The sequence below is a fragment of the Lissotriton helveticus genome, chromosome 2_1, assembly GCF_964261635.1.
Source record: "Lissotriton helveticus chromosome 2_1, aLisHel1.1, whole genome shotgun sequence".
NCBI classification, from domain to species: domain Eukaryota; kingdom Metazoa; phylum Chordata; class Amphibia; order Caudata; family Salamandridae; genus Lissotriton; species Lissotriton helveticus.
The window spans coordinates 324,014,683-324,027,184 of NC_136059.1; the positions used below are offsets into that span (position 1 = coordinate 324,014,683).

Here is a 12,502-nt window from a genome sequence, read left to right on the forward strand (position 1 = left end):
TATTGAAGTTAGGAATGGGTCTACTAGAACACAAGACATGGAAAATCGTGCAAAAGGCAGTCTCCACCCATATGTTTAAGCGTGAAAGCCCCGCTCAACGACCCTGTGTGCTCTGTCCATTAAATCACGTGTTGCTGCTTCTGGGAAACACCGCCTTGCTCTCTGAGGCTCCGTCTCCCACCTCGGCATCAGCGCACAGCACTAGGGAAAGCCGAGGAAAATGGCAGTGCGGGAGCTAGTGCTGAGAACAAAGACAAGGCTTCCGGGTTTACCTTGTCAAAGGCGCTGCTGGAGTCCTTGTCACAGGAGTGTACGGCTAATGCGTCCCCACACCTGGGTGGGGACGCATGACTCTGTGCTCACTGAGGGGATGAGAGAAAGCGCCCCCCGCCCCTCCTTCGGATCACAGGGGGAGGCAGACCATGCAGCCAAACTGCTAACGCGGCTTTTACATGTTCCTACTGAGGACTGCACAGATGCGTGGGAGGAGAGACGGCCGGGGAGAGAAAAAACACTAATTTGTAGAAATGAGCCTCGTGTACTAAATGTGCTACAGAAACGCGAAGGCATCGGACTGCAGGAGGGAGGGATGGGAGGCACATGAAGAAAGTAGTCTGTGCAGTAAAGGTGCCAGCAGCCATGGAAGGACACAAATGAAGACCTGTTTATCATAAGGAGGGACTAACAAGCCTACAACCAATCGGAAGGCAGCATTTAAGACACAAGCCAATGAAAATGATGGGCGGAGAGTGGGCGGATCTTCCACTGCTATAGTGTATACTGCATGTCTCGACGAGACCGCGTAAGTGCTGCCTAGGCGAGACATAAAAAATAATTGAAGGAGAGGCAGGGGCTTGGTGTGGAGGGTGGTGGTTTGCTACCCAACGAACAACTGTCATGTGGTCAATGTCTAAGGCAATGGCGTGCTATCAGAAACACCCTGGAAGATCCTGTAGGATTGGCCTTTTGTCTAAATATGTTAATTGAACTAAAATACATTTCAGGCATCAATCAATCTAAAATTCACATATTCACATATGTACATATTTTCCTTCGGTGTACTAATGGACAAATAAAACTATTATAAAAATATAGTGTAGTCATATTTCTCTCCTATGATATGAATCAAGAGAAATTGTTTCAAAATGAGTTTGGAGCATCCTTCTAAAATATGTATACATGTAATTAAACTGGTGGTTTTGGATTCAGTTGTCGTTTTAAACACTCCTATAGAGTTTCATCAACAAATACGGTTTATGCATTCTATAAAACTGTTTTGTACCTTTCTAAACTGCCCTCTCTGAAAAGCCTGTTTTTTTCTTACTTTCAGCCAAGGTTTGGCGGATAACACAGTGATATCTAGAGTGAACAAAGTGGTCTGGGATTTGGATCGTCCTCTAGAGGCTGACTGCACTCTAGAACTTCTTAAGTTTGATGATGAAGAAGCTCAGGCGGTAAGAGCTTGAAACGATTTAGTATTCCCGCAATGTTTCTATCAAATCAGTCTTAAAGGCTGAAATAATTAGTTCAAAGACCAGGAAATATGCAAACTATTTGGCATCTCTCTTAATTTTATGATGTTGTCAGCATCTAAATTAATTAAACTAAGTAGAAATCCTTATTTAAAGTATGTTTTTCATGAGAAAAATAAGTTAGAAAATGTTATTGTTGATAGTGGCATTGAAAATAAATAAAAAATACATTAATCATTAATCTCTGCTATTTAGTTATACTAATCCAATGCCCAATGCCTCTGACCGATTTGACAGAATTTAGGAGACCTTCCATTCAACGGAAAGTTTTACTATTTGAAATGCAGTGTGCCAAACTCCTTGCAATAATGGGGAGTTAGTGTAAAGATGCAGATATAGAGAGGAGTACACAATGCAAGCAATGCAGCCTTGATTATTAATCCTTTGTGGCAATTATCTGCCACTTCAAGTAGGATACTTATAATGAATATTTAATATGTGTTATACCCTTTCTGTAAGGGAAGCAATTCAGTTATGTTTGGAAGTTGACACACATGACATTATGGCATCAGTAGTGAAATCTCTGGTTATGCCTTACATTGTGGGATTTAAGTCTGATAATGTAACTGTAGATAACATTTCATTTATTTTATCTCTGCCATTAATGTTTCACTCTTTAAATGCAAGTCGGTGTTTTAGTTGAAGTATTTGTTGAATGTATGTATTTATAATAACCCATTTCAATGGATAGTATGATGATTAACTTAATTGTATAGTCGATATTTTAGTCCTGCATATTATAATGACTGCTTTGAAAAAGTAATGCGTAGTGGTTTTATTACTAATTACAATAAAGTTTTGGCTTTGACACAAACATTTGAATTTTAAATCTGCACCAAGTTTAATAATACTTATCTGCCTTACACATTGAAGTGGTATTTGCCAACGTATAAAGTATGTTGCTTATGTTTTCCTTAACAATGATTCTGCCTAAATGTGTATTTTCCAACACCTACCTTTTAGCTATTTTTAGAGGGTGTTTCGGTGGGGCAGAGAGGCGGGGTGGGGGAGGGGCAGGATGGGGGGGGTGCTAAAAACCAGAGTATGGATAATTGAAGGTAAGTAAACAATTTAATTAATAAAACGACTTTCGTAGCGCGCCCTGCATCGCAAAATGTGATGCAGGGCGCGCTACGAAATTAGTTTTATCAATTAAATTGTTTACTTACCTTCAATTATCCATACTCCGGATTTTAGCCCCCCCCCACCCTGCCACTCCCCCGCCCCGCCTCTCCGTTCCACCGAAACTCCCTCCATGGGCCGTGGCTGCTGTGTTTAGATTTGAGCCTGGATTACAGAAGATGTAGAGATCATGGCTGTTTGTATTTTTGAGTTTTAACAGGGTACTTTTTTTTAGGACAGCTAATTTGTGATGTGGCTTTTCTTTTAATCATCCCCAAACGCTTGTTGTGATTTTTTTGTTCTTCTGACGGATACAACCCAAGCACATATCTGGTATGCGGATGTCGCAGGATTTTACACTGCCTGTGGTCTCTACTTTAAATGTACAGAGGTAAAAGGCTTATAATGTTCATAACCATGAGATTTAGCTATACTTGTCTTCAATAAACATGGTTGAATCCTGCCACTTGTATCCTGGCTTCCCTTTCTTGTAGTTTCTTTACGAATGGTCCCTCTTGTGGGGATTTTCAGGACTAATGTGTCATTCATGTGAGTAGATGGTGGAAAACGGATCCTATGGTCGAGGCATGTGTGCTGTAGATACACATGCCTTAAATATGTCTGCCATCTAGTGTTGGGCGCGGATGATTACCAGCTGTTTTTGTTCAAGATCTTTTCTTCGAGTCACAAGGCTGATTGACTCCTCCTGTTGGAGATACTGCGCATGGTCATAGACTCCATTTCCAGATTGTTTTTATCTGCCGACGGGTTGGGATGTAATCTCTTGCACTCTTGTTCGAGACACTTTCATGCTCCCTTTGGTTCTCTAGTAGATCTCCACTCTACGTTATTGTCTCGATCGCATTGTTTTATTGTGTTCTGACTGATCATCCTTCTGCATATCAGGTCTTCGACTCGCTTCTGCGGCCCATAGGCCACGCCCGGCTGGGCAGTTTCTTCACTCCCCTAGTCCTTTGGAGAATGAATAAACTCCTTTCCTGCTTCTGTCCGAAGTGTCACTCAAAATACCTCCATACCAACCAAAACTCAGTTTGTAACCTGTGCCTCTTGCAGGGTCATATAAACAAAGCTGTGAGGCCTGCAAGTCATTTTGATCAAAAAAGAATCTATGAGATCGTCGTGCTTGATGCCAAGAGATGCTGCGTAAACACAGATGATGTGCTGGACATTTTCGGTGTACAACAGGAGGAAGACTAGGAAGCATCGGCAGCATAAGAAGAATCTTTATCATTACACACTTACAACCAGCACTCGTTCTCCCTTCAGCTCGCACAGAAGCTTCGGACAGTGAGTACTTTTACCCCTGATCCAAAGCCCAAAACATTGGCTCCGTCCGAAAGACTGCAAAAAAGCCATGGCGCGTACCGAAAAACTGACTTGAAAGCCCTGCCCTCGGGATTGGCTCCAAAAGTCTGTCCTAGAGCAGTGGCCTCTACCTCCTTGATCTCTGGGTCTACAACACCTTGATCATTAGTTTTGGCTCCAAAACAAATACTATTTTGGATCTGACCACAGCTGCACCTAAATCAAGACATCCTTCCTCAAAGTGTTTCCCTCTTGGACCGAAATCTCCACTAGAGCTGATTCTCGATGAAATGCAGGAATGGCTAAATCGAGGCCAAACACGCTCCAAATTCAGCCTTGAACAAAGAAATTAGTTCTTCGACCAGCAAAACCTCACTCTTCTAAGAAACAGTTAACTTTCCAAGAGGCTTTGGATGTTCCTCTACAGCCTCCAAAGACGAACAAGCATTTACAATGCAACGGTTTCGCCTTTGCAAAAGTTAGAGCTATTGGCATTGTAAATGACAATTTTTTTATTTATGTGTTGGTTTTGAACACAGATAAATAAATGGCATTGTCATTTACAATGTCAATAGCTTAATCTCTCGCAAATGCCACACACACACACCCACAGAGAGCCCCCCCACACAGAGCCCCCTACACACACACCCACACAGAGCCCCCCCCACACACACACTCGCACACAGCCCCCCACACACCCACAGAGCCCCCCACACACCCACACAGAGCCCCCCCACACACCCACACAGAGCCCCCCCACACACCCACACAGAGCCCCCCCACCCACTACGAGTCCCCCCACACACCCACACAGAGCCCCCCCCACACACTGCGAGTGCCCTACCTTTTTTAGTCTCCTGTTTATTTTTTGAAATGTTCTATTGAGTAACACGTTTCTCATGTAAAGTAACTGGTCCTATAGTACAGCGTTCTGACACCTTTGGGTAATGTCCGCGCTGTAGAAAAATGCACTAAATAAAAAAACTCTGTGCTTCGTTTCTTCCGGAGTCTGCACCTCTCTGTTCAGGTGTGTATATGTATAGTGTACTCTGGTGTATGTTCCGAATTATGGATTCTAGCGTTTACTCCGTGGTCTGGATTCCAGCGTATCCCCTGTATCCTCCTGGTGGGTAACCTTCCGTGCCGGTGTGTTTTGGAGTTTTTTGCACTTAACAGCCTCTGTCCCTCTGTGGCCCTTACGCCTCAGCGTCTGTCCCACACTTTACTGGTGTCTGCCGGTGTTCTCGTGTCCGTCAGTCCGTCCGCTCTGTGAGTTTGACGGGAGCGGTGCACTGGTGTCGGTCTCCTGAGCTCTGTCCTCTCCTTTCTGCCCCCTCACCGTCAGTTGTAGGCTGCGGAGCTCCAGAGCTCCCTGCCACGGACCCCAGTCCCCAGAGCAGGAGGGCGCAGATCCCGGGAGACGCCACCATCCTGGCAGCTGGAAAGCACCGCATCTGTCCCCGCGCTGGGTCACTTCCTCGTGGATCACGAGTGACGCCTCCTTTGCTCCTCTCTGCCGTCCACTCCTCCCATCCTCTGCTTTCACTTCCAGATCCCTCTTCCCTCCTACCTCTCTTTCTCAGCGGTCGAAGTGTGAAATAACATCCATTGGCAAAGCCAGCAGTAGTTTGGGACTTTCCTTGAGAATGCAGAAATGTAACTCTCAGATGGCGCGAGGAAACAGGATGTGGAGTAGTGTAAAGGCGATTCAACATAGTGAAAGGTAACTCTGAGCACAATGTGCTTCTTGAATTTGGTAATTTATGAACCAGTAACGGTTTTTATAGTAGAGCACGCGGTTGAAAATAAAAAACTGCCGTTTTGGTGGTAAAACGTGTGCTTCCATGCTTGCCCATGTGGCGCAGTGGCCTGCGGGGGACACGTGGCTTGGGGGGAGGTTAGGATTGAAAACGAGTGGGGTTTGGCAGTGGGTATTGTGTTACGTTTGATCAATTAAAGTGGAGCAAATACAACACAATATGTAGGGTCAGGTGTATACAAATAATAGAAGGATAGGCATATGTGTATTCACAGCGCGCCCTGTAGGGATTCGGGGGCGTGTTTTTCGTGCTCTCCCCTTCCCATTGGCTGGAAGGTAAAATTCCAGCCAATGGGAAGAGGAGAGGGCGGGACTTAAAAAATGACACGGAAACACCCCCGAATCGCGTTGTGACGGGGAAAGAGTGATTGATAACCATCTCTTCCAATGGCTAGCCTCCATTTATGGAGCTAGCCAATGGAAGAGAAGGCGGGACAAAGCCCCACACTGTAGGATCACTGCGCAGTGCTACCGCCAGGCGAAACCTAAAAAGGGTGCTGCCACTAGTCTTTTGCACATCCATATTCCACCTTCATCTAACCCACAAACACCACTCCCACCATCCACTCCACCACCTCACACACCACAACTATCTGAGGCAGGTGACATATCTTCTCACTCACCCATAGTAGAGGATGATGATAATATATCACAGCACATACTCCCTGGGGATGCTTGGTATTACTATATTGATCCACAAGGGCATACAGACGCTGATCTTTATCCCACACGACCATCGTCACCGGATGATGCTTTTGCGTTTCAGGATTTTATAGCTAGAGCAACAGCTATCTATCAAGTACCTTTACATAAGGACACGATAGAGGAGAATTTCATTGTGAAACCTTTTCTAACGCTCTAAGGAGGGCACGTAATGCTGAGGACATTTTTAAAGACCCTGTCAAGGCTAGAATCAGAACACCACGCATCCTCCGATCCTATATATATTCGAGGTCCGTTAACCCCAGACTTTCTAGTAGTGTGTAATGCAAGAAAAAGGCAATCCCATACATCAGGAGATGCACCACCCCCAGAGAAAGAATCTAAACTAATAGATGCTTCTGGAAAACATGTAGCTGCACAATCCCCTAACCATTGGCGTATAGCCAACATTCAGGCTCTAATAGCTAGATATGATAGAGCCCACTGGGACGAAATGGAGGGGCACCTCCAACACCTCCCAGAGGAACATAGACAAGCATTTGCAATGCAATAGGTCTCGCATTATGAAAGTTTGAGCTATTGGTCTTGTAAATGACAATTTTTTATTTATGTGTTGGTTTTGAAAATAGCTAAATTAATAGCTTTGTAATTTACAATGCCAATAGTTATAACTTTCGCAAATGTGACACCTATAGCATTTGTGATGCAACATGTTTTGTATTTACGTGACTTAGATGTATTGATATTACAAATAACAATGGCTTTTAATTTTTTTAAATAATTAATACTTAAATAAAAGGGATTGTAATTTATAATGGCAATAGCTTAAACCTTTGTAAATAACTTTTGTGAAGATTATGTTCAGTGTATTTTATTGTGATAAAAATCCAGGAACAGAAGTGAAATATTAACATCTTTTTGTGACATTTGTAATAAAGCTTGAAACATTGAGAGAACATATTTGAACCAGTTGTTGAATGGTTGCTGAGATTGATGCTGGGGTTGCGCTGAGTGATGCTGGGGTTGCGCTGAGTGATGCTGGGGTTGCGCTGAGTGATGCTGGGGTTGCGCTGAGTGATGCTGGGGTTGCGCTGAGTGATGCTGGGGTTGCGCTGAGTGATGCTGGGGTTGCGCTGAGTGATGCTGGGGTTGCGCTGAGTGATGCTGGGGTTGCGCTGAGTGATGCAGGGGTTGCGCTGAGTGATGCAGGGGTTGCGCTGAGTGATGCTGGGGTTGCGCTGAGTGATGCTGGGGTTGCGCTGAGTGATGCTGGGGTTGCGCTGAGTGATGCTGGGGTTGCGCTGGGTGATGCTGGGGTTGCGCTGGGTGATGCTGGGGTTGCGCTGGGTGATGCTGGGGTTGCGCTGGGTGATGCTGGGGTTGCGCTGAGTGATGCTGGGGTTGCGCTGAGTGATGCTGGGGTTGCGCTGAGTGATGCTGGGGTAGCGCTGAGTGATGCTGGGGTTGCGCTGAGTGATGCAGGGGTTGCGCTGAGTGATGCAGGGGTTGCGCTGAGTGATGCAGGGGTTGCGCTGAGTGATGCAGGGGTTGCGCTGAGTGATGCAGGGGTTGCGCTGAGTGATGCAGGGGTTGCGCCGAGTGATGCAGGGGTTGCGCCGAGTGATGCAGGGGTTGCGCCGAGTGATGCAGGGGTTGCGCCGAGTGATGCAGGGGTTGCGCCGAGTGATGCAGGGGTTGCGCCGAGTGATGCAGGGGTTGCGCCGAGTGATGCAGGGGTTGCGCCGAGTGATGCAGGGGTTGCGCCGAGTAATGCTGTGGTGGTGCTGAGTGATGCTGTGGTGGTGCTGAGTGGTGAGAGAACATATCCTGTGGTCGGAACTAGGGCATGTAGGTAAATCGGCACGCCAACAGCATCTGCAGAAAGGTAACACAATAATAAACACAAAACAGAAAGAACGCACCTCATCACGGGGAGAGGTGTTCATGGAGTCGGGGTTGGATTTGAATGGCGCCATCAGTAACATTAAGCACTTCTCCATGGCTGTGTATACCCTAGCTCAACTGTTCAGCTCCCCACTTATTAGAATTGCCTTTGTGCTGTTGAATTTGGGAAGCGTTCTCTGTCAGCACTGTGTCCGTGATTTTTTATAAAACCTCATTAGCAGTTGAGGATCGCTGCTGTTCAGAAGCGTTTAAACTGCTACTCGACATCTCCAGATACCCAGACGGCTAAACCGGGTTTCATGACAGTTATGTGCATATGATCCACACCTTGGAAAGTACATAAAATGTGCATCGAAATTCTGCCTCTCAGGATTAAGTGCGAGTTTGTCTCATTATCCCTGCATGCATTTATCTTTTATTTTGGGACTTTTGACTATTCAGAGAATATGTTAAATAAACAAGAATCCATTAATTAGAGCAAAAGTGGAACCGAAAGGCCCTTAATGCAGCACAAGCCATTAATACACCCCGGGAGGTAAAGGCTGATGATGCAAGTGCACTATTACTGCCCCGTTTAAATGCTTAGTAACGTCATACAAAAGTAATTACCAAGGGAAAATGTAATAATAAAAAAAAACGTACCTCCATGACAACTTTTGTTTCACCAAAAATGGTAGTAGGAGACGAAAAGCCAACATGAAATTCTATAATAACGACTGCTGATGAAATCCCGATGAATTTTAGAAGCGATCACACAGTTTTAGTTTTGGGCCAAAGACACTGGCAAAATGTCAAGCTAACAAAAAGTGGCCGGGAAATGCTCTCGGCATTGCGGGGGCGGGGTGTGGATCCCTTTGAAGTGAAGCACGGCCATGCGGCCGTGAAAGTAAAAGGAAACAGCAGGGATGTAATTAGGGGGGAGGAGAAGTGAGACCGAGAGCGCGCTGTGGTGAATGCCTGAGGCGGAGCGCAGGCTGGGGAAGCAACAGATGCCTGTGGGAGGGAGGCTGATGGCTTTGATGTGGACGCGCTTTCCGCTCGAGTAATCCACAGGCACTGTCCAAAATCCGCGATGGTTTCAGAGCTTGGTTTGACCTCAATACTCTCGTCTATTTTTTCCTTGCGGAATATAATAGACGAGACCTAAAAAAGGGGGTAGGAAATTGTTAATGAGGGAAAGCTCATTACCAACAGTTCTTTAAAATATGCACTAGACATAGCTGACACCGCTGGTAGAGGTATAAATACTGGCTTCCTATCACGTAGGCATGCATGGCTCTGTGTCTCAGGATTTAAGCCTGAGGTACAACAGGAGATTTTAAACCTCTCTTTTTATAAAGACCATGTTTTCGGACCTCAAGTGGACACACCCTCTTGAGGAAATGAAAAACTACATAGAGGTCGCAAAATCAATGGGGTTTCTCCAAACAAGCACCTACCACGGTTAATTTAGTAGCCTCAACTATAAGCAAGGTGCCAGAACTGCCACCTTAGACAACACAGGGTCAGCATATAAAAACCAGAGACAAAAACATTCTACAAGGGGTCCTACAGAGGAAACCATTTTAAAGGAAGAGATCGCTGGAATAATACCCGTACTTCAAACAACAATACTAAAGAATTACTTCCTTACAATTCCCCCAGAACAATTTAACACCTGTCAGCGGTTGTCTTCAAACCTTTCTCTCAACATTGAAATAAATCACAACAGATCAGTGGGTGTCAGATACTATCCAACATGGTAACTGTCTGGAGTTCATTACAACTCCTCTAAATATTCCACTTCGCAAACACAAACTATCAATGCAACGTCAAAATCTCCTTGAACAGGACATAACAACTCTATTTAAAAAAGGAGCAATAGAAACAGATGAAAAACAGTATCTGGTATACTTCCTTATTCCCAAAAAAGATAGGTCTAAATGACCCATTCTCGACCTCAGACCACTGAATTATTACATCATATTGGAACACTTCCATATGGTCACTCTTCAGGAAATCATTCCTTAGCTAAAAAAGGAGATTTCTTGGCTGTCTTAGACTTAAAGGACACCTACTTCCATATACCTATCCATCCCGCACACAGAAAATATCTAAGGTTTCAGTTCCAAGGAAACTGTTATCAATTCAAAGTTCTTCCCTTTGGAATTACCACTGCACCATGGGTATTCACAACATATCTAGCGGTAGTAGCAGCACATCTCCGCAGAAAAAACTTCCATGTTTTTCTATATTCACGACTGGTTAATAACATCAAACCGCCTCAGCCATTGCAAACAAAATACTCAGCAAACCCTCACCTTACTACATCAATTAGGGTTCACAATCAACCTACAAAAGTCACATCTACAGCCAGCTACAATACAGCAATAGCTAGGAGCCATGCTCAAGACACAATCAGCTTTGGCATATCCAAATACAGAAAGAATAAATAGCATAGTAACATTAATTCAACAATTTCAAACTGGAACTCTAATCCCGGCTAAAACATTTCTATGACTTCTAGGCATGATGGTATCTTGCATTTCAATAGTTCCACATGCCAGACGACACATGAGACCTCTAAAGGAATGTCTCTCCAAACAGTGGACACAGTCACTGGGTCAACTTTACAATCTAGTTTTGGTAGACCTCTGCACTCATCACTCTTTACAATGGTGGAATCCGCAGAATTTGTCCAAGAGGCAGCCGTTTCAAGACCCGTCTCCACAAATAATTCTCACAGCGAATAATTCCCTGATTGGGTGGGTAGCTCATCTACAAAACCTCACAATTCAGAGTGTATGGGACTCCAAACACAGGGATGTTATGTTATGTTATGTTATGTAATTTTGTATAGCACATGGCTACCCCAGCAACGGGGCGTCCCAGCGCTTACGGACATGCTAGAGGCTAGTACGGCAAAGGAGGTGCTAGATGGATGCAAACAGCCAAGTTTTTATAAGTTTTCGGAATTGCAGGTGACTTGAAGTAGCCCGAGTTTTAGCAGGGATAGAATTCCAAAGCTTAGGGGCCAAATACCTGAAGGAGCGGCCGCCGGCTCTGCTCCTCCGAATCCTGACTGTACAAGCTAGAGAAAGGTCTGCTGAGCGGAGTGCGCGCGTGGGCGTACAAAAGGAGCACAGTCCCTGCAGAGTTTGGGGGCCAGCTTTATACAGGATTTTATGGGTGAGGCAAAGGGTTTTAAATTGAATGCACTGTTGTATAGGGAGCCAATGTAATCGTTTGAGAATGGGGGACGTGTGGCAGGTTTTAGGAAGGGCAAATAGAACGCGGGCGGCAGCGTTCTGTGCTCTTTGCAGTCTATTTATTGTAGTCATGTTGGAGCCTAGCATGAGGGCATTACAATAGTCCAGGTGAGATAGAACAGATGCCTGGACTATAATCTGGCGAATAGGGGGCTAAAAAAACAAACAATATGGGTTTAAGAGAGCGGAGACGCCCGTAGCAGGTGCCTTGCTCCATATCAATCACCTAGAGCTGCAAACTGTTCACCTAACAGTAAAAGCCTTCCTACCTCACCATTCGAACAGATAATATGACAACTATGTATTACATACAAAAACATTGGGGACGCACTCTCTCCAATTATCTGGGTTGGCACCGAAAAAATGGAGCATAGCAATACATCACAACATTCATCTCCTAGCAGAACATGTCCCAGGGACAAGCAATCAAGTTGCAAACTTTCTACGCAGGACACAGCAACAAGTCCATGAATGGGAACTCCACCCTACAGCCCTCCTACCATAATTTTAAAGATCGGGGTTTTTCCACAAATAGACCTGTTCGCAACCCCATAAAGTACAAAATGCCCAAACTTTGCAAGCAGGTACTCACAACAACAGTCTGAGCGCAATTCTCAATGGATGAACTGGTCAGGGATATTTTAATATGCTTTCCCTCCTCTCCCACTACTTCAATAAGTGGTGAGGAAACTCGGACAAATATCTCTTACAATGATAATTATAGCACCAACATGGGCTCATCAACCATGGTTTTCAACACTGTTGGAGCTCTCCCTAGTTCCACACGAGAAGCTTTACCTCAACCCAGACCTTCTCACACAGAACAAAGGAACGCTAAGACACCCCAATCTCAAGGAAATTAACCTTGCAATATGACTCTTGAAGTC

General features: G+C 44.9%; 1 protein-coding gene across 1 annotated transcript in view; it reads left to right on the forward strand.

Annotated features, from left to right (window-relative positions):
* Nucleotides 1-12,502, forward strand: part of TARS1 (threonyl-tRNA synthetase 1) — a 174,481-nt gene that overhangs the window by 39,367 nt on the left and 122,612 nt on the right. The window contains exon 4 of the mRNA XM_078674916.1: nucleotides 1,331-1,454. Coding sequence (XP_078531042.1) covers nucleotides 1,331-1,454 — 124 coding nt within the window. The remainder of the gene's footprint in view (nucleotides 1-1,330; nucleotides 1,455-12,502) is intronic.